General features: G+C 41.4%; 2 protein-coding genes across 6 annotated transcripts in view; both read left to right on the top strand.

The window, feature by feature from the left end:
- SH3TC2 (SH3 domain and tetratricopeptide repeats 2) overlaps nt 1-27,047 on the top strand; it is a 74,512-nt gene that overhangs the window by 14,771 nt on the left and 32,694 nt on the right. For 4 of the 5 annotated variants that reach the window (XM_060180747.1, XM_060180732.1, XM_060180741.1 and 1 more), the window contains exons 3-7: nt 13,739-13,866; nt 20,329-20,434; nt 21,830-21,973; nt 24,117-24,318; nt 25,234-25,307. In XM_060180747.1, the coding sequence (XP_060036730.1) occupies nt 13,739-13,866; nt 20,329-20,434; nt 21,830-21,973; nt 24,117-24,318; nt 25,234-25,307 (654 nt within the window). The remainder of the gene's footprint in view (nt 1-13,738; nt 13,867-20,328; nt 20,435-21,829; nt 21,974-24,116; nt 24,319-25,233; nt 25,308-27,047) is intronic. The other variant, XM_060180756.1, reaches the window with a different exon arrangement.
- LOC103107572 (guanine nucleotide-binding protein subunit alpha-12-like) lies at nt 10,802-12,574 on the top strand. Its single transcript, XM_060180720.1, has one exon. It carries the CDS (start codon nt 10,862-10,864, stop codon nt 11,975-11,977), a length of 1,116 nt encoding a protein of 371 aa, XP_060036703.1. The 5' UTR covers nt 10,802-10,861; the 3' UTR covers nt 11,978-12,574.

The raw sequence follows: 27,047 nt of genomic DNA, 5'->3' as shown, positions 1-27,047 counted from the left end.
CTTCCTTATCTCTCCCATCTGCAGGCTTCTTCCTCTTATCCATTTTAGGCATCACTACCAAGTGGATTTTTTTTGGCTTTTTTTTTTTATTAGGGAATTAATGTTTTACATTCATCGGTAAGTACAATAGTCTGTACATGCATAACATTCCCCAGTTTCCCATATAACAATACAACCCCCACTAGGTCCTCTGAATCCTTCTTGGACCTGTGTTCTCCCCACCCACCCACCCCAGAGTCTTTTACTTTGATGCAATATGCCAATTCCATTTCAGGTTCTACTTGTGTTTTCTTTTCTGATCTTGTTTTTCAACTTCTGCCTGAGAGTGAGACCATCCCATATTCATCCTTCTGTTTCTGACTTATTTCACTCAACATGATTTTTTCAAGGTCCATCCAAGTTAAACTGAAAACTGTGAAGTCACCATTTTTAGTAGCTGAGTAGTATTCCATTGTGTATATATACCACAACTTGCTAAGCCACTCATCTGTTGTTGGACACCTGGGTTGCTTCCAGGTTTTGGCTATTACAAATTGTGCTGCCAAGAACATATGTGTACACAGATCTTCTTGGATGCATATGTTGGGTTCCCTAGGATATACCCCCAGGAGAGGAATTGCAGGATCATAGGGTAGGTCCATTTCTAGCCTTCTGAGAGTTCTCCAGACTGTTCTCCACAGAGGTTGGACCCATTTACATTCCCACCAGCAGTGCAGGAGGGTTCCTTTGACCCCACACCTTCTCCAGAATTTGCTGCTGTTCCCTTTTCTGATGTATGACATTCTCACAGGAGTGAAGTGGTATCTCATTGTTGTCTTTATTTGCATTTCTCTGACAATCAGAGACTTGGAGCATTTTTTTCATGTGTTTCTCGGCCTTTTGGATATCTTCTGTGGTGAATATTCTGTCCATGTTCTCCCCCCATTTTTGGATGGGGTTATTTGCTGTCTTGTTGTTGAGTTTGGCAAGCTCTTTATATATGTTGGTTATTAAACTCTTGTCTGATGTATGGCATGTAAAGATCTTCTCCCATTCTGTGAGGGGTCTCTTGGTTTGGGTAGTGGTTTCTTTTGCTGTAAAGAAGCTTTTTAATTTGATGTAGTCCCATAGGTTTATACTTGCCTTAGTCTTCTTTGTAATTGGATTTGTTTCATTGAAGATGTCTTTAAAATTTATGCGGAAAAGAGTTCTGCCAATATTTTCTTCTAAATATCTGATATTTTCTGGTCTAACATCCAAGTCCTTGATCCACTTGGAATTTACTTTTGTATTTGATGAAATACAGTGGTTCAGTTTCATTCTTCTGAATGTTTCAACCCACTGTTTCCAACACCATTTGTTGAAGAGACTCTGCTTTCCCCATTTAGTAGTCTGAGCCCCTTTGTCAAAGATTAGATGTCCATAGGTGTGGGGACTCACTTCTGGGCTCTCAATTCTATTCCACTGGTCAGTGTGTCTATTCATGTTCCAGTACCAAGCAGTTTTGATAACAATGGCCATATAATACAATTTGAGATCTGGGAGTGTGATGCCTCTGGTTCTGTTCTTTTTTTCTCAAGATTGTTTTGGCAATTTTCTTTTCTGGTTCCAGATAAACATTTGCAGCATTTGTTCTATTCTCCTAAAAATGTGCTTGGGATCTTGATGGGGATAGCATTAAATTTGTAGATGGCTCTGGGTAGTATATTCATTTTAATGATGTTAATTCTACCAACCCATGAACATGGAATATCTTTCCACTTCTTTGTGTCTTTTTCAATTTCCTTGAGTAGTGACTCATAATTTTCAGTATACAAGTCTTTCACTTGTTTGGTTAGGTTTACTCCTAGATATTTTATTGTTTTAGTTGCTATAGTAAAAGGAATTGATTTCTGGATTTCAATTTCTCCTAGCTTAGTGTTTGCTTAGAGGAATGCCACTGACTTTTGAATGTTAATTTTGTAGCCTGACACCTTACTGTATTGCTTGATGATTTCCAAAAGCTTCTTGCTGGATTCCTTAGGTTTTTCTGTGCATACTATCATGTCATCTGCAAATAGGGAGAGTTTGACTTCTTCTCTTCCAATCTGTATCCCTTTAATTCCTTGCTCCTGCCTGATTGCTATGGCAAGAATTTCCAACGCTATGTTGAATAGTAATGGTGATAGTGGGCAGCCCTGTCTAGTACCTGATCTGAGTGGAAATGCTTCTAGTTTTTCGCCACTGAGTATGATGTTGGCTGTAGGTTTGCTATATATAAACTCCACTATCTTCAGGAATTTTCCATTTATTCCCATTTTTTGTAGTGTTTTGATCATAAAGGGATGTTGTATTTTGTCAAAGGCTTTCTCTGCATCTCTTGATATGACCATGTGGTTTTTGGTCTTGCTTTTGTTGATGTGGTGGATCACATTCATTGATTTACATTTATTAAACCAACCTTGCATGCCTGGGATAAACCCCACTTGGTCATGATGAACAATCTTTTTAATATACTGTTGTATCCGGTTGGCTAGAATTTTGTTCAGTATTTTAGCATCTATGTTCATCAGAGATATTGGTCTGTAGTTTTCTTTTTTGGTTGTGTCCCTGTCTGCTTTTGGTATCAGAGTGATGTTGGCTTCATAGAAGCTGGCAGGGAGTATTCCAGTGTCTTCAATCTTCTGGAAGACTTTTAAAAGTAGGGGTATTAGTTCTTTTTTGAAGGTTTTGTAGAATTCATTTGTAAAACTATCTGGTCCAGGATTTTGGTTTTTGGGGAGATTTTTGATAACTGTTTCAATTTCATTAGCTGTGATGGGCCTGTTCATGTTATCCACTTCCTCTTTCCTTAGTTTTGGAAGTTGGTAGGTATCTAGGAAATCGTCCATTTCTTCCAGGTTCTCTAGCTTGGTGGCATATAGTTGTTCATAGAAGCCTCGCATGATATGTTGAATTTCTGTGGTGTCTGTTGTGATATCTCCTCTTTCCGATTTATTTGGGTCTTCTCCCTTTTTTGTTTTGTGAATCTGGCTAAAGGTTTGTCGATTTTGTTCACTCTTTCGAAGAACCAACATTTACTTTTGTTGATCTTTTGTATGGTTTTCTTATTCTCAATGTTATTTATTTCTGCCCTAACTTTAGTGATTTCTGTCCTTCTGGTTGCTTTAGGGTTCCTTTGTTCTTCTTCTTCTAGGTCTTTAATATGTGCAATCAAGCTGTTTATTTGTGCTTTTTCTTGTTTCCTAATGTGTGCTTGTATAGCTATGAACTTCCTTCTCAGTACTGCCTTAGCTGTCTGTGTCCCAATATTTTGATAGCTTGTGTCTTCATTTTCATTGAAGTCTCGAAACTCTGACATGATAGACTTTAATATAGATAAGATTAAAAAAGATAGGAATGAACACTACTCAATGCTCAGAGGATCAGTCAATCAAGAGGACTTAACAATTATTAACATCTATGCACCCAATGAGAAGCCATCTAAATACATCAAACATCTATTGAAAGAGCTACAGCAATATAGTAACAGCGACACAGTCATAGTAGGGGACTTCAACACCCCACTCTCTCAACCTGACAGATCATCCAGACAGAAAATCAATAAAGACATAAGGGAGCTAAATGAAGAGATAGATAAACTAGAACTATTGGACATTTTCAGACTCATTCATCCCGAGAAACTGGAATACACATTTTACTCAAATCCACATGGGTCATTCTCAGGGATAGACCATATGTTAGGCCACAAAGACAGCATCAGCCAATTCAAGAGCATTGAAATCATCCCAAGCATCTTCTCAGATACAGTGGAACTAAACTAACACTTAACAATCAACAAAAGATTAGTAATAGTCCCAAAATGTGGAAGCTCAACAGTACACTTCTTAACAACCTCTAGGTCAAAGAGGAAATAAAGGGAGAAACCAAGTGCATTTGTATAGACATTATCTTTACTATGATATTGACTAACTCACAAATATTTCTTTTAAAAAATTTCTTTAATGGTTGATTAATGGTTTACAGTCAACAGTAAAATAAAATAGTTTGTACATGTATAACATTTCCACATAACAATACGACCCCCCACTAGGTCTTCCTCTGCCATCATGCTTCAGGACCTGAACCTCCCCTACCCCAGAGTAACAGCTATTCTCAATCTGACACGATAGACCTTAAAACAAATAAAATTTAAAAAGATAGGGATGGACATTACTTAATGCTCAGAGGCTCAATCAATAAAAAGGTCTTAACAATTATTAACATCTATGCACCCAACAAGAGGCCATTTAAATACATCAAACATCTACTGAAAGGGGTACAACAATATTTTAACAGCAACACAGTAAAAGTAGGGGATTTCAACACCTCTTGTATTTTAGACCAGAAAATATTAAATACTTAGAGGAAATATTGTCAGAAATATTTATTTATTTTATTTACTTTTATTATCTTTATTTATTGGATAGAGACAGCTAGAAATTGAGAGGGTAGGAGAGACAGAGAGGGAAAGAGAGAAAGAGACATCCACAGCCCTGCTTCACCATTTGCAAAGCTTTCCCTCTGCAGGTGGGGACCGGAGGCTCAAACACAGGTCCTTGGGCACTGTAACATGTGCATTCAACTAGGTGCACCACCACCCGGTCCCTCAGAAGTGTTTCTATGCTCTCCATTACTACTGGATCAAACTAAATCTTCTTAGGCTGAAAATCTTCATGCAGTCTGAAAGATATTGCTAAATACATAACTCTGCACTTATTTGCTGTATTAAAGGAAGTTATTCATAGATTCAGTTTGTAAAAAGTAAGTTTTATATTTTAAAATAGATAGGAGAGAGAAAAAGTGGGAGAGAGAGAGAGAGAGTAAGAGAGAGAGATAATACTAGAGCATCACTCTGGCTTGTGCACTAACAGGGCTTGGACCTCATGTTTGAGTGTGAAATGCTTCATCCACTATGCCACCTTTCAGGATGCACATTAATTTTATTTAAAGTTGATAGAGGTCAGAGGTTTTTCTTAAAGATAATTATATATTCTTTGTAGTCCTCCCAAAAGGAGGACTTTTTGCTTATAAAATTTTTGTTAAATAGCTACCAGAATGGTTGAGTAAATATATGAAGGTCTTACATAATACCTGGTAATAAATATGAAGTAGTTTCTCAATAATTATTTGTCAAATTAGTGACTGAATAATCAGTTGGATATATGGGGTGAGATTGACTGAGCAGAAAAGCATATGCATGACTCAGAAGCAGAAAAAAGATTTTGAAGTTATTGTGCAATATATCTTATCCTCAATACATGTATCTCATAAGTATCTCCTTGAATGACCTCAGTAGGCAAAACTGAATCTTGTTCCAGAGTCTCTGGAAATGAATCTGTGGAAGACTCAGTGCCTGTTGTATTGCAAAGGAGGGCATTTTTGAAGGAAAACCATGTGTCAAACACATGCTAAGTGAGTTTCAAGAGGTCTCCTCAGACTCATGTTATTCCTCAGCCAGGAGATGGCACTAAATTCTCTGTTCTGCAAGTGGCAAACACCAGTCAGTAGCTGATGACCTTCAATGCCACAGAGCTAACATGTAGTGAGAAAAGGACTCTTTTCTCCCTGTCTTGTTCATAATCACAACCACAATGCTCCACTGCTCCTCCAAAAGCACCTTCTCTCTGACATATGAAATAGAACACTCTTCCCTTATGCATGGATGATGAAAGCCAAGATCCCCAGTGGATAGCCAAAGCTTTCAGGACTGGGTAGTGGCACACCTGATTGAGGGCACATGTTAAAATGCTCAATGACCTGGTTCTCCCCCCTCCCACCTAGACCTGCAGGAGGAAAGCTTTATGAGTGGTGAAACATCTCTGCAAGTGTCTCTCTGTCTCTCTCTTTCTCTATCTTTCCCTTTCCTCTTGATTGTCTCTAGCCAATAAATAAAGATAACAAAAATTAAAAAATAACAAAAAAGCTTTAGGTAGTACTAATATATATATGCATGTGTATGTATGTATGTGTATATGTGTGTACAGATATATATGTGTGTACATATATATTCATTCTATGGTTTTCCTTTACATACCTAATATAAAATTTAATTTATAAGCTAGTGTACTATTAAGAACAATAACTAGTAATAAAATAGAACTGTTTGGGCCAATGAGATAGTTCACACAGGATAGTCCACCTGTTCTGTCCTATGCATGATCCAGGTTTGACCCCAGTCTCCTGTACACTGGGAGAAGTTTCAGTTTGTAAAACTGTGCTATCTTATTTTCTTTCCCTATGTTTCTTTCTGTATTAAAAGTCAGCCCAGAATGAAGTCTCAGTGATGAAAAACTCAATATACATAAACACACTGTGTTGAAAGCAATATAGATGTATTCTTTCTCTCAAAATACCTTATTCATAAAATGCTTGGACCATGAATAAATAACAAATCTCAGAAAGCAAGATTAAGAAGCGAAGATGATCATATATTGGTGAGAAAAGATTTACATTAAGAATGTCTTTTTTGGGAGTTGGGTGGTAGTGCAGCAGGTTAAGCGCAGGTAGTGCAAAGTGCAAGGACGGGCATAAGGATCCCAGTTTGAGCCCCCGGCTCCCCACCTGCATGGGAGTCGCTTCACAGGCAGTGAAGCAGGTCTGCAGATGTCTATCTTTCTCTCCCCCTTTCTGTCTTCCCTTCTCTCTCCATTTTTCTCTGTCCTATCCAACAACAACAACATCAATAGTAACAACAACAATAAAACAACATGGGCAACAAAATGGAATAAATAATAAAAATAAATATTTAAAAAAAAGAATGTCTTTTTCCCCCAAACTTATTATTATTTGTTGGGTAGTATGCCAGCTCCTCCTGGCTTCTGCTTAACCAAGCACCGGTATGCCTGTATAGGGATTGGTTTGATCCCACTCAAAGCTGCGGTCTATTTACATAAATCACTTTTACATTTACATAAAGCACCACCCTCCCTCCAGGGCATTGGTGGTTCAGTGGTAGAATTCTTGCCTGCTCCGCCCCCTCTCCTTGTCACACCCTGATTTGCACCAGTCACTTCTCTCTCCACCCTCTCTACGTCACATCCTGTTCACACCCTACTTGGAAAGTATATATATAAGGACAGGATTGTTCATTTTAGTTCAGTTTTTAGTTTTAGTTTTACTCTAGCTCAGCTGAGATTGTGCTGTGTCCTACATGAATAAAGAGATACTGTGTACAGCTCAACCATGAGTCCCGGGTCGTCTGTCTCCCATCAATGAAGCTCAACCCGACAATTATTATTAGTTTTTACTGAGAGAAAGAGAATGTCTTAAAGGATATAAATTATACTGCTAGATATTGTGCAAATGTCATTCTGGGTGTTTTCTTTGCCCAATGTGAAATTCTGTCACACTGCCTGACTGAAAAGGAGAAAAACCCTGCTTTGTTTCTTGCTATGCTGTCAATCTGTTCCTCTGTCAGCTTGGGCCAGCCATGAAAAAGGCTAAATCACCATCTGTTGTTTCATGAGTGCAGTGGAGTCAGCTTTTTTTTTTTTTTTTTTTTTTTGCGTTTTGTTAATGTGCAAAGTCCAAGGCACCATGGGTATGAACACAGGAAACTGAATGAATGATTCAGAGGTTGATTTTGTCTGCTTTCATGGTGCTCTGCAGCATGATGCTGTCTCCAGGGAGGTCACAGATGAGAAGGGAGACAGCACCAGCTGCAAACTCTTCTTCATGCAATAGCCACAGATCCATTTAGTCAGATATGCTACTGTGACTATGTGACCATTTGCAGGAGGATTAAAAAGGGACAAGATGCATTTCACACTAAAACCAGGGTGAGCTTGATTCACTCCCTGTCTTGGTGATATAGAGCACACAAAAGCTGTGCCCTGCCTCAGTTCTCACTGGTCAAGATCTCAAAAGTGATCTACTTACTGAAATTCAGTTATTTTACTTTATATCATCATCATCATCATCATCATCATCATCATCATCACCAGAGCACTACTCAGCTCTCGTGCAGGGGATTGGATCTGAGACTTTGGAGCCTTAGGCATGAGAATCTCTTCGAATAACCATTGTACTATCTCCCCTTCCCTGAAATCCAGTTATTAAAAAAAAATATATGTATTTGCTAACAAAGAAAGAAAGACCCACAACATCACTCTGGCAGATGTGATGCTGGAGATGGGGATTGAATTTGGGATCTTATGCTTAGAAGTACAAGCCCAATACTCCATCCACTGTACCAACTCCCAGGTCACTGAAATTCAGTTTTGTTTTATTTTGTTATCAGGGTTATCACTGGAGCTCAGAGCCTACAAGATGATCCCACTATCCCGGCAGCCATTTCCCCCCTTTCCATTTATTTTTTAAACTATGATAAAGGCAAATAAGAGGTATGAGGGAGAAGGAAGAGAGAGAAAGGCACCTGCAGCCTGCTCTACTGCTTGTGAACAGGCTTGAACCTGGGTCCTCAAGCATGGTAACTTGTGCCTTTTATCAGTTGTAACACTGCCTGAACCCTCCCATTTCTTTTGAGTTGTATATTCATAGATTAAACTTTGGTTGGTCCACAGGAGAGTCATACTGAAAGGGTTGTTATTCATTAAGGACTCTACTGGTGAGGAATTCTAGGAGGGAGTTTGAACCAAGCTTTAGAAGGACATGGTTTGGTGAACGGAAATCACCAACCTAGGTAGAGTCAAGGCTCATTACTGGTGTGAAGAGATAACAGGTGGAGTACTGGGATGAGGGGAGGGGGATTTCCAAGATGTAACAGCTAGTGCCTAAGGTGTTTACTGGACACATAGTATGTACGAGGCATTGAAAGAAAATGTTTATGTGCATAATCTCATTAAATAAGTCTTCAAAATCCCCAATGAGATAGGTATCTAAAGGTCATATTTCTAATGAGAAAAAGCAAGTGTAGAGAGGTAATGGACCGTTTAGGCTGGCACAGTTAAGAGGGCAGTACTTCAAGCCCAAGCTTCAAGCCCAAGACTGTGACTCCTCCTTTGCCTACATTGCTTCCTTGAGCTCAGAGTGTAGTGGGGCTACAACACAGAGGACAGGACTTAGCTGCCACAGATGGAGGGCTTGGCCAGGATCAGAACTCAAACCAGGAGGAACTGAGTGGAACAAACTTCGGCCCCAAGTTAATGCTGATGTCAGGTCAGTTGGACAACTGTGTTGGGGTTGATTGGCCATGCCAGCCATTTCTAGATATTCTAGGTTACAGACAGGATTTTTAAAGATAGGAGTCCAGGGCTGCTAGGTGTACTCAGGCCAGCACGACGGGGCTGTTTTTAATGCATTCAGTAATTGCAAAGACCCTGGAAACTTAGCCCCGAAAGAGAAACCTTCATGGCTATCCAGTCCACTGCCTTCCTGGCTTACCCTGCTTGATAATTATTAATGGGATCACTACTTATTGTCTAAAGAAGCTACAAGGAAAAGTGCAGTTTCAAGGTGAATCTCTTCTCTATAACCTTTCTGGAAGATGCCACCCAGAGATTTATCTTGATTTTCGAAGGTGTCACACTTCTGTCTCTTTGTCCTTTGACATTATTTTTTTTTCATATTACTTACTCCATTTGGTACTTTTTTCCTTTCCTTTTTGGGGGGAGGGGTAAAAGGCTATCTTTATTGTTGCAAGATAAAAAAAAATTCTTTACAGTATTTACATAAGAAAAAAGGCTAATTCTTCCTAGGGAAGGAAGAAAATCAAGTATAAACTAATTGAAAAACTTAGCTTTGTTTAACTAAACAGTATAGTTAGCTGTACAAAAAGGACACAACAGTAGTAGTATAAAATAATTTTATTTACATAATTTATATCTGTATTACATTACTGCTTTATTTAGAACAAGGAATTTTACAAATAACAGACTGCTTTTTTTTGGTCAAAGACATCCTCATGCAAAATAATATATACATAGTCACTTGTATTTCAAATAACATGGGAGTAAACAGTAGATATTCATATATATATATATATTTGCAGAGAGCTTTGTGTTATATTTAGAAAGGTCTTCTCCTACTCTGAAATTACTTACTTTGTTATTTTGCTTTTAAATATATGACTCTCCAAGTATGAGATAAATTGGGGATTTGACTTGATCTCTTTTCTTTTTTTAAATTTTTACTTATAAAATGGAAATATTGATAAGACTATAATATATTAATATTTTAATTTGTATCTCAAACACTTCCCAACACCATCTGGTATTTTTTCATATTACTTACTCCATTTGATATCATTGTGCTCATTGGTATGAACTCCAGGTGAACAGGATTATGTTGGTCTGATTTCCTACTGGACCCCACATGGTGGCTACATGAGAAATCCACTGCTCTTGTATGCCATATTTTTCTCTAATTCTCTGTGTTTGATAGGACACAGAGAAATTGAAAGAGGAGAAGACATAGTGGGAGAGATCAAGAGAGACATTTGCAGCACTGCTTTGCTGTTTCTGAAGCTTCTGCTCCTGTAGGAGGGGACCAAGCACTTGAACCTGGGTCCTTGTGCTTGGTGAAGTGTGTGCCACCACCCAGCCTGTCTACCTGTTATATTTATTAAACGTAGAAGTGTGTTGAATAAATTGATGGTTGACTTTTATATATTAATTGATTTCCTCAGCAAACACTAATAAATTCACGATAGATTTCCCTGAATATCTGAAAGTAGAATGTTCCTACTTGGCATAATTGGTAGGTTATGTTTTGAGTCTGGAAATTCTCAAGTGATTTTTGTATATATTAATGACTATTATTTCCAAAAAGTGCTATTTTGGGGCAGCGAAGAATGTCTATAGCAGAAACATACTAGAGAAAATATCTGGGGGGCGGTGGCGGAGGCAGGAGGCCGCGGGCCGCGCTGGCCGCGTCCGGCCGCCTGGTCCATGGCCTGAGTGCCATGGCCGCGGTGGTGCGCTCGCTGAGCCGCTGCCTGCTGCTGGCCGAGACCCGGGACCCCGAGCGGGAGGTGCGGCGGCACAGCAGAGCCATCGATGCGGGGCTGGCCTGGGAGCGGCGCGCCGGCCGCCGGCTGGTCCACATCCTGCTGCTGGGCGTGGGCGAGAGCGGCAAGTCCACCTTCCTCAAGCAGATGCGCATCATCCACGGCCGCGAGTTCGACCACAAGGCGCTGCTCGAGTTCTGCGACACTATCTTCGACAACATCCTCAAGGGCTGCAGGGTCCTCGTGGACGTGCGGGACAAGCTGAGGATCCCCTGGCAGCACTCGGAGAACGAGAAACACGGCATGTTCCTCATGGCCTTTGAGAACCCGGCAGGGCTGCCCGTGGAGCCGGCCACCTTCCAGCTGTATGTGCCTGCACTCAGCGCCCTCTGGCAGGACTCAGGCATCCGAGAGGCCTTCAACCGCCGGAGCGAGTTCCAGCTGGGTGAGTCGGTGAATTACTTCCTGGACAACTTGGATCGCATCGGCCAGCTGAACTACTGCCCCAGCATGCAGGGCATCCTGCTGGCCCGCAAGGCCACCAAGGGCATCGTGGAGCACGACTTTGTCATCAAGAAGATCCCCTTCAAGATGGTGGACGTGGGTGGCCAGCGCTCACAGCGGCAGAAGTGGTTCCAGTGCTTTGATGGCGTGACGTCCATCCTGTTCCTGGTGTCATCCAGTGAGTACGACCAGGTGCTCATGGAGGACCGGCACACCAACCGGCTGGCAGAGGCCATGAGCGTCTTCGAGACCGTCGTCAACAACCGGCTGTTCGCCAACGTGTCCGTCATCCTGTTCCTCAACAAGACGGACCTGCTGGCTGAGAAGGTGCCCTGCGTCAGCATCCGTGCCCACTTCCCCGACTTCCGCGGGGACCCGCGGCGGCTAGAGGACGTGCAGCGCTTCCTGGTGCACAGCTTTGAGCGCCAGCGCCGCAGCAGCAGCCGCAGCCGCCCACTCTTCCACCATTTCACCACGGCCATCGACATGGACAACATCCTCTTCGTGTTCCATGCCGTCAAAGACACCATCCTGCAGGAGAACCTCAAGGACATCATGTTGCAGTGAGGCCCTGAACCCCGGACCAGGGACAGCACCCTCAGCAAGGCCCCCTGGGACCCAGGACACCATCCTGCAGTGAGGCCCCTGGCCCCGGGATCAGGGACCCCAGACCCGCAGGGACACCATCTGCAGTGAGACCCCCCCTGGGACCTGGGACCTCAGACCCGCAGGGACACCATTCTGCATTGAGGCCCCGGGACTCGGGACCAAACTACTGAAGCCACCTCCACCTCCAATTCCCAGCCGGTGGGCGGGCAGGCTGGCTGGGGACCAAGGAGGCCACCCGCCTTACCGCCCCCAGACCTGGGCCCTACAAGCCCCACCAGGCTCACCCATCTGGGGGCCCTCCCAGAAGAAGTGCCTTCTTCACCCTGTTGCCCCTTCCTGTCACACACCCGACGCACCCTGGGGACTCTAGGTGATGTGGCCGTGGCGCGCACACATGGGGGACCTCGTCCTCACCCTGGCCTGGGATCCCTGCCCCGTCCCCTGGGTGTGATCCTGGGGCCCTGGGTACGATCCTGCAGGTAGGGCCTAAACCCCACAGCTGATAGGGGGTGACCCGTTCAGAGAGGAAAGAGCCCTATCTGTCCTGTCAGCTCTGGGGGACCCTGTGCTCAGCACTAGAGAGTCCGCGCGTCCCATCACAGAGTGGGGAGCATGACTGAGCTCTCGGGGCACCAGGCCCGGCCTGATGATACACCCCATCCCCCATGGCCGCATGCAGGCCCAGAGGGGATATGCCCAGGACCACCTGCGCCGTGCCCCCCCCCACACACACACACACGCTCCGGCCTTGCCTCCTGAAGCTGCTGTCACGTTCCCTCCTCTCACCATCAGCAGCCCCACCAGCTGTGCCTCTTTTATTGCAAAAAATAAGTAACAGTACAACTTCCGTGTGGAGGCCTTCCACATCATGCCGTCCACGCCCAGGACGTGGGTCCCGAGAGCCTTTCTAACTGTCTGTAGAGACACTGTCCCCCACCCCCAAGTCTAAAGCTTTGTAATTTATAGAAAAAAAAAGAAAATATCTGGGCATATGTCAATGAATAAAGCTCACAATATCTATTTCATATTGTAAAATTAATATATAAATATAATTTATTAGTATGAATGATTTAATATATAAAATTTGCACAATCTACGAGGTCATTCCATGTATGTCCTAGCTGTGCCCAATCTCAGTTAAATGTCAGGCAACACAGAAATGGTCTTCTATAAAGTGGAAATAAACAGTCTGTGAACATCGGCTCTTGAAATTTCAGAACATTCCTCCATTTCCGCATCCCCTTCTCCTTCTTTTTTTTTTCTTTAAATATTTATTTCATTTATTCTCTTTTGTTGCCCTTGTTGTTTTATTGTTGTAGTTATTATTGTTGTTGTCGTTGTTGGATAGGACAGAGAGAAACGGAGAGAGGAGGGGAAGACAGAGAGGAGGAGAGAAAGATAGACACCTGCAGACCTGTTTCACCGCCTGTGAAGCGACTCCCCTGCAGGTGGGGAGCCGGGGTTTGAACCGGGATCCTTATGCTGGTCCTTGTGCTTTGCCACCTGCGCTTAACCAGCTGCACTACAGCCCGACTCCCCCCTTTCTCCTTCTAGGGGTAAAGTTTAAAGGAGTCCTTCAAAGGATATTTAAGGCCACCTATTATTGCTGATAAATGAGGACATCAAGTTAGAGTTTAAGTGAGAAACATTGGTGATTTTCTGATTTCTCCCATTCAGAACATTTTGAACCCGATCTTTCTTGTCTCTGTTTTCTTTAAGACCTGACACTTTCCTTCAGTGTGAAGAGCCGCTCCAGGAAGTGTGTAAATGGTTCCTTGCAGGAAGTGGCCAGGAGGCGGCTCTGGGCCCTGGAGAATGAGGACCAGGAAGTGCAGGCATTGTTTAAGGTGAGTTGGGCCTGAGCTGTGCAGGTGCCTCTTACTGGTCTGCCACAGTTTGGATAGCACCTATGACAGCATGGGGGAACTGAGTAGTTATAATACCTAGCTCATTAAGAGTACTTTAAAAAATGAAGTAGGCTTGAAATTTACTATTTTTATTGTTATAAAGTATATGTGGTATAAACCTAAATTGTAACTATTTTAGAATACCATTTAGTGGTATTAAGTAAATTCATATTTCTGTGAACCACCTCTATCACCTATTTCAGAAATCTCTCAAATTGAAACTCTGTGCCCATTAAATTATAACTCCACTTTGTCTCCTTCCCTTAATCCCAGCAACCTACTAAGTCTTACCTTTTTAAATTTTTAATAATGTTTTTAATGTTTTATTTGACAGGACAGAGAAAAATTGAGAGGGAAAGGGAGATAGTGAGGGAGAGAAGTACCTGTAGCCTTGCTTCAATGCTCGTGAAGCTTCCTTCCTCCCCTGCAGGTAGGGAGCAGGGGCTTGAACCCAGGTCCTTCCAGATGGCAAAGTGTGTGCTCACCTAAGTGCGTCACTACTTGGCTGTATCTTACCCTTTTTTTTAAGAACCAAAATTGCCTATCAAAGATTAATAACTATGGCTGGATAGATAATATAATAGTTATACAAAATTATTTCCATGCTGTCCCAGGTTCAACTCCTAGCATGACCATAGACCACAGCTGAGTAGTGCTCTAATTTAAGAAAAAAGAGAAAAATTTACAATTATATATATTAGCAGGAAATAAAGAAAAGACAATGTAGCAAATAACTCTTTACTCATTTCACCAAGGAAGAAAGATATAGTCTAATTATTACAGCTTTGGTAGTACATAGTAGGAAAATAGCATTAGAAATGGTTGAAAGTTATAGTAACTGGAGGGAAGGAGAACGTTGCTTTACATAGTGAAATAATGTGTTCTAGTTTTTTAAAAATATTTATTTATTTTCCCTTTTGTTGCCCTTATTTTTTTATTGTTGTTGTAGTTATTATTGTTGTTGTCATTGATGTCATCATTGTTAGATAGGACAGAGAGAAATAGAGAGAGGAGGGGAAGGCAGAGAGAGAGAGAAGGACCAGAGCACTGCTCAGCTCTAGCATAAAACATAAAGTGATGTTTCAGACATGCATGTTAGTGCTCTAACAGGTTGAATCATGTCTCAATTTCCCCAGAGTATCTTTAATTTGAGCCATTTTTCAGCTCAGACTGGAGCTGTGCTTGATTGACAGCTGGCCCGCAGAGCCTGTGTTAGAGGTGGGTAAGCTGTGGATCTAAGTTGAGGCCTAGACGCAGCTGAATCTGAGATCCAATCAGAGCCACAGGTCACTCACAGGTGACCTTGGGTAAATTGCTTAATCTGTGTCCTAGACCCTTGCTCATTGATTGGATGTCATTTTATAATAAATCTGAGCTGTCATTTGGTTGTAAAAGACATAATTTTATATCCCTTTTAGGGGAAAAAAAGATTAAGACTGCCAATTATGCATGATGCCATACGGTCTTGTTTTTGTTTTCAGAAATGATGGAATGTGATGCGAGTACTTGTCTTTTTTAAAATTTATTTTTATTTATTTAAAAAAGGAGACATTAACAAAACCATAGCATAAGAGGGGTACAACTCCACACAATTCCCACCACCAGATCTCCATATCCCATCCCCTCCCCTGGTAGCTTTCCTATTCTTTAACCCTCTGGAAGTATGGACCCAGAGTATGCAGAAGGTGGAAGATGTGGCTTCTGTAATTGCTTCCCCGCTGAGCATGGGCATTGACTGGTACTCCCCAACACTTCATCTGCATTATTCCAGCCTTTAGGTCCATGAGAGTACTTGTCTTATAGTGTAGTAACAGTGTTCTTGCCACAGGATACTGTGTGTGTCCACTGAGGCACTGCTTGTGAAGATCTTAGTGAAGTGCCTGTCATACAGTATATTCTCTGTACATCAATCTTTACCTGAACCCTTTCCTTAATTAATGAGACCTAAATTTTCCTCCGTGTTGTGTGTGGCAGAATCTCAGAGATCTGATTTTGCTAATTGAAGAGCGTTTTCCTGTGGGCCCTTCTGTTCTTTTCTATACCCAAAGCTCCTGAGGGCAGGGTGTTAGGGTTATTTATTTATTTATTTATTTATTTATTTTCTGCCTGCAGGGTTATCACTGGGGCTTAGTGCCTGCACTATGAATCCATTGCTCTTGGAGGCCATTTTCTCTATTTTGTTGCCCTTCTTGTTATTCTTATGGTTTCCATTGCTGTTGTTGTTGTTGGATAGGACAGAGTGAAATTGAGAGAGGAGGGGAAGATAGAGAAGGGGAGATAGAGATAAACACCTGTAGATATACTTTACCACTTATTAAGAGGTGACACCCCTGCAGCTGGGGAGCTGGAGGCTCAAACCGGGATCCTTATACTGGTCCTTGCTCTTTTGCTTTGCAACATGTGCGCTTAACCTGCTGCACTACTGCCTGCCCCCCTATTCATTTATTTTTTATAAGGAGCAAGGTCTCACTTGTCTGTGATTCCATTGCTTCTGGGCAGCTTTTTCATTCAGACAGAAAGACTCAGAAGGAGAGGGAGAAGCACCGCAGTATGTGAGTTTCCTTTAGTGCTACAGCATCTGCTATGTTGTTATTAGGGTTTGAACCTGAGTCTCTGGCTCTAGAGTTTGAGTTTTTTTTTTGATTGCCAAATCTCAAGGCATTTATTTCTATTTTTATTTTGTATTGCCATTTCTTTCTTTTTTTCTTTAATAATGATCAACAAGACTATAGAATAGGAGAGGTACAATTCCACACAATTCCTACCACCAGACTTCTGTATCCCATCCCCTCCATTGGAAAGTTTCCTATTCTTTATCCCTCTCAGAGCATCCCAGGATAATTATGGGGTGCAGACGGTGGAAGGTATGGTTTCTGTAACTGCTTCTCTGCTGAACATGAGCATTGGCAGGTCAATCCATACTCCCAGCCTTTTTCTATCTTTTCTAGTGGGGCAGGGCTCTGGAGAGTTGGGGTTCCAGGTCACACTGGTGAGGTCATCTGCCCAGGGAAGTCAGATTGGTATAATGGAGGCATCTGCAACTTGGTGGCTAGACAAGCATTAAGATATAAAGCAGAACAATAGTTTAATAATCATGAACCTAAAGGCAAGAATATAGCAGATGAGATTTGGGGTCTCCATTTTAGGAAATTTAGTAGGTATATTTTAGGTATATTCCAAGGGGCCCATGACTTTACTAATTTTTGCCTAAGACCGACAGCTAACATGCAGGTAGGCTAAAAAGTATTGTTTGGGGAGATGGTGTCAGAGTTGGAAATAGGACTAGAAAGCTGGATTAGGGAAGAGAATAGCTCCCCAAAATGGGAAAACTTTATAAGTATTGCTAACTATAAATCCCAGTGATTTGATCTGGGGCCTACATTCAGTGCAGGAGTCTTTATAATCTCTGTATCCCTGTAGGTCTGAGCTCTCATTCTGTTGACATAGCTAGAAACATTCTAGGCTGCACTCATTGCAGGACCTGCCTTCAGACTGGAAGGGTTAGAGTTTTGATGATGAAACCTGGCCTGAGGCCTGAGGACTGAGGGGTTTTCTGATCATCAGAACCAACTATAGAAATTTGGATAAACAAGAAGATTGTTCTTAAGGGACAATCCAGTCTGGGCTGGGCAGTGGTTCAAACCTTTATTCTCTCAAGTTTTTGTTTTTGTTTTTGTTTTAAGGGGAAGGGTTTCCAGGCCCCCTTTTCTAGCTCTGCTTGTGAACTTGGAGACTGGCACAACCTTTCTGGAGAGCAGTTTGGTTCTACGCTTACATTTTGAAACTGTACATGCTCTTGCACTCTCACTTCTTGAAATAAAGCTTGTCAAAACAATCAAGGATGTGCATGAAGACTTAGCCATGGGATGTTTATTCACAGTGCTGTCTAGTATGTTAACAATTGGCAACATGATGATGATAATTCTGGCTATTGGTATGAGAGAATGAAAGAAAACCAGCTGATAATGTTTTCATAATGCTGTAGGCCCCCTCTTTCACAGGGTGTATGGGCCAAAATCCCTTGTCAATGCCTGGATCTTTCGGTAGTATAGAACCAACTGTATTATGGACTGTTCTTATACATCAATACCTCTGATAACTGTTAATTTCTAAAGTAGACAGATTAGCAGAAATAATGGATAAAAACAGAACGATCACAGCAATATAGCATAGCAAAAGTGTGAAGTAAATGTGCTCTCTGTGTCTCTCTTAACATCTTATTATACACTGTAGTTTCAGACTGTGACTGAATGAGAGTACCTGAAACCAGGGAGAGTGAAACTATAAAAAACAAAACAAAACATGTACAATTTTATAGGTACAATTGTATAGGAAAGCTGTTAAGAGTGAATCCTGAGAATTTTCATCACAAGAAAAATTTCTTTTTTCTTCTTTATTTCTTACCTTTGCTTTTAGTTTATGGGAAGGATGTTAGACAAACCTACTGAACGAATCATTCCACAGTATATGTAAGTCAGACCATCACACTGTACACCTTAAGATATCATACAGTGAAATCTGCACGATAATACAGTTGGATAGTGTGCTTGCTTTGCCACATGTATGACCAGGTTAGAGCTTGGTTCCCACCACACTGAAAGGAGCATTAATGCTGTTGTTTCTTTTTTGGAATTTTTAAAATTTTATTTCTATTTGAATGAGAGAGCTGCAAATGGATTGACAGATAGATAGGTAGGTAGATAGATAGACAGACAGGCAGACATGAGGAGGACACTGCACACCTCTATGTGCAGTGGTCTGTGGTGTTGGAGATTGAACTTGTGGCTCCAGAGCCTCAAGAATGAAAGTCACATAACCAGTAAGCTGTCTCCTCAACCTGATGCCATGGTTTCTTTCATTCTCTCTATCTTTCTCTATCTGAAAAAAGAAAGAGTGAGTACACGAAGGAAGAGGAATTATGGATGATATTAACTTTTGTGTCTTTTGATTTTCCTGTCTTTCAGGTTTATAAACACGATCACTAGGTAGATTTGCAACCAAATTTCCTTCTGAGATGCTTTCTATATTTCATCCTCCACCCTTGTTCATCTGCATTTTATATTGAACATAGCATTTTCATGGTCCGGGAGGAGGCACAGTGATAAAGCTTTGGACACTCAAGCATGAGGTCCCGAGTTCAATCCCTGGCAACATCCATGCCAGAGTGATGTCTGGTTCTTCTCTCTCCTCCTATCTTTCTCATAAATAAATAAAATCTTTTAAAAAATAACATAGCATTTTCTTTCCATACTTCTATACCCTGGTTTTGTTTTTGTTGTTCTGGTACCTCCATTTAGAAGAGTAAATTTGGAGGCTGTATCGATTCATAAAGAGCTTTCTTTTTTTAAATTGATTTAACAACGATAGACAAGACCATAGAACCAGAGGAGTATAATTCCCACCAACAGAGTTCCCTATCCCATCTCCCCCATTGGAAGCTTTTGTATATATTTTTTTAAATTAGTCATCTCATGTATCTTTTTTTTATTGCTTTTCTCATTCTTTTTAATCAGTATAGTCATGGGCTCTTTGGAATATAACTAAAATAGGCCTACTAGTTAGCTATAAAATGGAGACCCTCAAATCTTTATCTGCACTATTCTAGCCTTTAGGTTCATGATTAGTCAACAATTTTTTTGACTTTGTATGTTAACACTTCTTTCAGCCACCAGGTTCCAAGTGCTACCATGATGCCAACCGGACTTCCCTGGGCAGACCACCCCACCAATGTGTCCTGGAGCCCCACACACCCAGAACCCTACCCCACTAGTGAAAGATAGAGACAGGCTGGGGGTATAGATCAACCTGTCAATGCCCATGTTCAGTGGGGAAAAAATTACAAAAGCCAGACTTTTCACCTTCTGTACCCTATAATGACCCTGTGTCCATACTCCAAGAGGGATAAAGCTTTTTCTATTCTTTATCCTTCTGGGAGTATGTACCTAGGATCATTATGGGGAGTAGGAGGTGTAAGATCTGTCTTCAGTAATTGCTTCTTAGCTGGACATGGGCATTGACAGGTTGATCTATAACCCCAGCCTGTCTCTATCTTTCCCTAGTGGGGCAGGACTCTGGAAAGGTGGGACTCCAGGACACATTGGTGGAGTCGTCTGCCCAGGGATGTCAGGCTGGCATCATGGTAGCATCTGAAAATTCATGGCAGAGTAATAGAGCTTTATATTTTTAATGTCCATGATGTATTAGGTCCCCCTGCTTGTATGGACCATGATTTGTCATCCAGTTACTCCTGATGAAGATTTAGGCTGCTTGTATTGTGTGTGTGTGCATGTGATGTAAAACTTAACACCATAATCAAGTTAACAGAAAGCATTTGGTTCATATATGAACTTGTCACAGGACACTTCTGTTGTTTCAGGCTGACTCATTGTTTTCTCTATCCAGGACCTCTCGGCAAGGTTGGTGAGGATCCAGTCCCAGAAGGCCCAATTCCTCATCACTTTTAAGACTATGGAGGAAATCTGGAAGTTCTCCACCTATCTTAACTTAGGTATGATGCGAACAGGGAAGTAGAGAGCTGGCTAGGTTTACTTGTAGTACTGGATCAGATTCTAATCATTGAAAGGGGTAGAGTACTATGATCCAGGAGGTAGCACAGACTATAGAATACCTGACTTACAAGCATGATATCCCATAGGGTAATGCATTGGTGTGTCCTCTCTCATAATAAATAGAACTGGAGAAATAGTTTACTTGAATAGAATGCTACTTTGTCATGTGTACTTGTGTATTAGGTTTGAACCTTGTCTCTCTCCACTGAAGAAAGCTTTGGTGATGTGATCTATTCAACGCTCTCTCTTTCTGCCTTCTATAAATAAATAAATAAATAAATACCATTTAAAGTTTTTAGTTATTACTTTTTATATTTTATTTATTTATTCCCTTTTGTTGCCCTTGTGGTTTTATTGTTGTAGTTATTGATCGTTGTTAGATAGGACAGAGAGAAATGGAGAGAGGAGGGGAAGACAGAGAGGCGGAGAGAAAGAGAGACACCTGCAGACTTGCTTCACCTCCTGTGAAGCGACTCCCCTGCAGGTGGGGAGCTGAGATCTATAACAGGATCCTTACACCAGCACTTTGTGCCATGTGCGCTTAACCCACTGCGCTACCGCCCGACTCCTATTTTGTTTATTTTTATTAGAGCAATGCTCATCTCTGGTTTATGGTGCAATAGGGGACTAAATATGAGACCTTGGAGGTTCAAGCCCCTGGTCCCCACTTGTAGAGATAAGCTTTCCAAGCATTGAATCAGTGCTGCTGATGTCTCTATTTCTCTCTCCTTCTCTATACACCCTTCTGTCTCATTTTTTCTCCAACTTATCAAATAGAACAAAATTTTAAATAGGTAGACCAGAAACAATCACATATGTCACTGGATCTTGGATGTATTAGAAAAATGTAACTGGGCTTGGTCACTTCATTGTGCACTTACACAGGCTCATGAGATGTTGTGAACAAGGACCAGCAAAATAGCTCACTTACACAGTGTGCAGTTTTGCCAAATATGTGCCCCACGTTCGAGCTTGACCTCTACTGCACTGATGGAAGTTTGGTGCTGTGGTTTCTTATTCTCTGTCTCTCTCTGCCTGCCTTCCTCTTTCTATCTGAAAAATTCAGCCTGGAGTATTGAAACACTGGTAGTAACTGAAAAAAAAAGATGTTGAAGATGAAATCATTTCAAAATAAGTTGTACTTCCCAAAGACACTCAGAAAAACTGATTTATTTTAGAAGTGCATGCCTTTCCCATTCTAGTGGAGTAATTTAAGGCTGAGAATGGAAGGCTGGGAGATACTTCAGGACAGAGATTACCAGTACTTTTTTTTACAATTAGCTAATGGCTGGAATCCTGTTCTTCAGAATTCTTCTGTTGTATTGTCTTCATAGGCTATGTATCTCTGTGTCTGGAGCATCTCCTGTTTGATCAAAAGTACTGGCTCAACTGTAGACTGGTGGAGGATACAGAAATCCAGGTGTCCATGGATGATAAAAAACTGGAAAAAATGTACCTGGGACTCCTAATACAGGAAGGTGAGCATGAAATAGTAAGGGAATGTGAAATGACTCAAAATCTCTGACACACTACAACAATAAAACAAGGGTAACAAAAGGGAATAAATAATTATAAAAAAATTTAAAAAATCTCTGACACAGAAATAGTGAATAATTACTTAGGACTGTAGCCTAGTCTTAAGAAGCCTGGAGTGGCTCACACCAATTTATTTTACTACAGATGAGTGGCATTTAGTGCAGCCTCAACCTTGGGTTTCTTGCCTTTTATTAGTTCATTTTAAGATAAATCAAGAAATTGTAAGACAGTTTACTGATGCAAAAAGAAGAACAGTGTGATAAGGGGAACAAACGAAGCAGGGAAATTGCATTGGGCAGCAAGCATCACTGATAAGATGAGGTAAACCAGGAATCTCTTCTAGAATTCTTTGGTTCCAGGTCTCTCCTAAGTAGCACTCTTAAGAGAATCTCAACAGATTTATGACTACAATAGTTATCAAGCTATATATCCCCTCCTTCACATGAGGTATCAAACTGGCTGTAGTCAAGTGCTTTGGCATCGGGAGCTTTGGTTTCATGACACCTATCAGTGTTTGGGAGTTACAGATCTTTTCTGGCCATGAAGAATACTTAGACCATGGGTTGTATAAGTGTATTGCAAATATAAACTGGGCATGCCTAGATATCTTTCCTAGACATCTTCCCTCAAGGGAGCAGATGAGGGCTTATCTGATTATACATCTAAGGATACAAATAGAGGTGAAGAATATTCAAAGGTGAAGACTCCTACAAGTAAAGTCACCTGTTATAGTCTTTCTGAGTTTTATTTTAAATGTGAAAGCTATTCTTTTTAATGAGAGACAGATTGAGAGACTGGAGCTTTGCTCATCTTTGGCTTATGGTGGTGCTTAGGGTTGAATATAGGACCTCAGAGCCTCCAGCATAACTGTTGTGCTATTTCCTAGGCCCATATTTCTCATTTTAACACTGACATCATATAGTCAACTTTGCTGGTGGTCTCACTGATTGCCTGATATTAGAACCACCCTGGAGAATTTTTACCACAGTGATATGTCAGGTGGTATTTTATCACTCATTTCAGTGAAATCTATGGAGGTGGGGGGTCCAGATTTCTGTATCAGCTGATAGACAATTCTTATGTGCATCCATCACTGAGAATCACTTGTTACCATATGATTATAAAATAAAAGTGTAAATCTTGCAAAATCTGGAGGGCTTCATGTGATGGTGTAAAGAGCTGTCGGAATTGCTTGTAGCATCCAAGGAACTGTTTGCATGGAAAGATTTGAAAGGCTCTGAGAAAACTTTCAGTAACTGATGACATTGCAGACACATTGAAAGGGTCAGATTTGTGTTGAATGTTTTATGGAAACATTCATTTGTGCTTATGATTGCATTGCCTGCATGGCATCCAAAGAAAATTTTTTATATTTATTTTATTTACTTATTTTCTTTTGTTGCTCTTTTTGTTTTATTGTTGTAGCTATTATTGTTGTTGTTATTGATGTTGTTGTTGGATAGGACAGAGTGAAATGGAGAGAGGAGGGGAAGACAAAGAGGAGGAGGGAAAGACAGACACCTGCAGACCTGCTTCACTGCTTGTGAAGTGGCTCCCCTGCAGGTGGGGAGCCGGGGGCTTGAACCAAAATCCTTATGCCGGTCCTTGCACTTTGTGCCAATCTGCGCATAACCTGCTGTGCTACTGCCCCACTCTCCCAAAGAAACTTTTATGAGGTGCAACTGTAAAATTTAGGTGAAGAAACATCTTCACTTAAATATGTGTAATTTTTTCTTTGTTGCTTCTAAGATTAAGGACAAGGTTACAATTATAACTGTTGTTCTGTTAAGTGTATACTTTTAGTGTTTTTAGTTTTTCTTTAGGAAATGTCATAACTAGATTTTATTTTTATAAGTTGCTCAGAATTTTCTGTCTTTTTAAATGAATTCCTTTTTCTTTCCTGGTATCAGTTTTTCTGTGACCGTCCCTGCCACTAAAGGGATCCCTGAGGTGTTTTACCTTGACTGTCTATAATCCAATCCAGGAAGGACAGGATTGAAGCTCTGGAGAGGCATGGTATAATGTGTGATGACCTCTTCTTGCTTCCTGCTACTCCTTGTAAAGGGTTTCTCTCATTATCCACAGGTCACTTTGTCTGCAGAGCTGTGCGTTCTGTGATTGAGCCAGCTGAAAAAGAAGGGGAGTGTCTGACACTTTGCAAGAATGAGCTTGTCTCTGTGAAGATGGCAGAAGGCGAGTCTGACTGGGAAGGCGTGTCCTTGATGACAGGCCAGCGTGGTCTGGTACCTGTGTCAGCACTGGAGCCCCTGCAACTTCCTTTCCACCAGTGAGTAGCAACTGCTGCCTGGGAGAGGGGCCTGGTAAGCTTGCAGACGTGGGCACCCATGAGACTAAGCAGGGAGAAAAAGCTGTGTGGCTTCTTATCTGCTGTTATTTATTTATTTATTTATTTATTTATTTATTTATTTATTTATTTATGCTAGTAATGAAGGATTGCTCAACTGGATGAAATTTGAGATGGTTCTAAACTTTAGAAGTCTCTGTACCTGGGAGGAATGTTCTGCTTAGTCTTCAGTGTAGTGACCCCCCAGTGTAGGAATTTTGGGTTATTGTGTTGGAATCACCTGGAGATTTTAGTTGTCAGTCCTATCTCAGTGCCATCCTTAGACAGTATTTGGAGTTGATGCTAGGGGTTTGTATTTTTTATACACTTCCCACAAGACAAGTGGATGCTTTTCTCATTCAGTTGGAGAATCCCCTTTAGAAGGCATTATGAGCTCAGATACACAGAGTGACTGTTAATGTTGTTCCAGGCAGTGGACTCTGGGTGGGAATGGAAAGGGCATCTATGAGTTTTCTAACTAACTAATAGAAGGAACAAGAAATCTCTCAGCCTGCTGAATGTCTCTCCTTTTCATAGCACCTTCCCAGCATCATCACCATTACCCTGATATTTTAGTATACCATTCTGTTCTCCTCTTTTGTTTTTTTATAGAGACAGTGAAAAATCGAGAGGGAAGGAGAAAGAAAGAGAGAGAGAGAGAGAGAAAGAGAGAGACCTGCAGTACTGCTTCACTACTTGTGAAGCTTCCACCTTACAGGTGGGGACTGGGGTCTTGAACCTGCTTCCTGAGCATGGTAACATGCGCACTCTACCAGTCGCACCACTGCCCAGCCCCAGCTTTCCACCATTCTTATCTTTTGAAAGGCATGCTTGCAAATTCCATGTTTCCATTGGCAGGTGGTTCCTAAAGAATTACCCTGGAAGCTGTGGCCACTGCAGAAAGAGGGACTGGACAGGGCCCTATCAGATTGGTAAGGTGGAGTGGAAATCAGCTCACATGGATTGTGTGCCTGCCTTGACACAGACATAACCCATAGCCTCCACCACACTGGAGGAAGCATCAATGCCATGGTATCTTTCCTCTGTCCCTCCCTCTTTCTTTGTATCTGAAAAAGTAAAGTCATCCCAGAGTAGTGAATTCCTGATGACAACAACAACAATAAAAATAAGGGGAAAATTGAAAGGAAGAAACAGAAACAATTGTCCTGATTCCTAATACTACCTAAACATTTGGAGTTTCTTGGTGTGAGTTTCCATCTGCTCCCTGCCCCTGTTACTCACTGGCTTTGAGAATAAGTTACTGATTCTGCATGTGTGTTTCCTTGTCTCTGAAAGGACAGGGCAAAATGCAGGGTGTAGATGTAAATGCCTGTTGGATGTACAGGGACTTCGATGAACTATGTGGACAGTCGAGGGTAGGAAGTTACATGGAAATGAAGCCTGGCATGGACCAAATGCAGCCTGGTGGCTGCCTGCTTTCAGTCACTAGTGAAATGTTTTCTAACTTCTTTTAGAGATCTTGAAGTTAGGACTTGAATGCTTGGAAATTCAGTAAGTATTTTTTGACTTAAAAGACTGAAAGAAAATATATACACATGTGTATAATAAACACAAGCATACATTTTAGCTAATCTGTATTTGCACACATGTATAACTATATATGGGCATATATGAATCTGCTGGATAAAGGATAAAGAATTTCATATTTTCTAGGTATCTAGATTATTTATTCTTTTTATTTTTATCCTTAGAGTCATTTTCAATCTCCTCCCAACAAAAAGTATAATTTTTTTTTGCCTCCGGTTATTGCTGGGGCTCAGTGCCTGCATCATGAATCCACTGCTCCTGGAGGCCATTTCCCCGCCTTTTGTTGCCCTTGTTGTTGCAGCCTTGTTGTGGTTATTATTGTTGTTGTTGATACTGTTTGTTGTTGGATAGGACAGAGAGAAATGGAGGGAGAAGGGGAAGACAGAAAGGGGGAGAGAAAGAGAGATACCTGCAGACCTGCTTCACCGCCTGTGAAGAGCGACTCCCCTGCAGGTGGGGAGAAAGGCGCTTGAACTGGGATCCTTCCACTGGTCCTTGCGCCACATGCACTTAACCTGCTGCGCTACTGCCCGACCCCCCAAAAGTACAATTTTTAAGGTTCTAATCTCAAGTAATACTTAACAACAAATAGAAATAAACAGAGGGGGAAATATGGAGGCCAGAGATTAGGCTTAACAAATAACCATAAACAATTTTATGTATCTGAGGCAGTAAGGCCTGTCTGTAGTTAGGAACATGGGCCTGGGAGCCATTCTGGCTTCAAAACTTGAAATCAGTATGATTTCAGCCATTTATATGCCTGATTACACTTCAGCTTCCTTATTAGCAAACCATTGTTAGAAGCCAACTGCAAATAGCGTAATGGGAATGAAGCTAAAGGCGATCTGCAAATCATTTAGTAAATTATCTAACATTGTCAGTATTAATAGTCGATCCCATTAACATGCAAAGCAGTGGGAATTTCTCACCTTGACAAAATCAAGAGAGACATGACTAACAATATTAGGAAAAAAGGTTGCTATCCTTAGTGGAGGATCAAAGACAAATGTGGGAACTGAGGCACATGAAAACCATTCTAGCAACCAGAGCAGGATCAGTGTAAAGAAGAGAGAAATTTGGGGGCAAAGGATGGTACACCTGATTGAGTGTACATGTTACAGTGT

The sequence above is a fragment of the Erinaceus europaeus genome, chromosome 2 (assembly GCF_950295315.1).
Source record: "Erinaceus europaeus chromosome 2, mEriEur2.1, whole genome shotgun sequence".
In the NCBI taxonomy this organism is placed as follows: domain Eukaryota; kingdom Metazoa; phylum Chordata; class Mammalia; order Eulipotyphla; family Erinaceidae; genus Erinaceus; species Erinaceus europaeus.
This window is presented reverse-complemented; position numbering and strand designations above follow the sequence as displayed.

Coding starts and splice junctions, on each gene's coding strand:
- LOC103107572 (XM_060180720.1), top strand. CDS start 10,862: ATGGCCGCGGTGGTGCGCTCGCTGAGCCGCTGCCTGCTGCTGGCCGAG.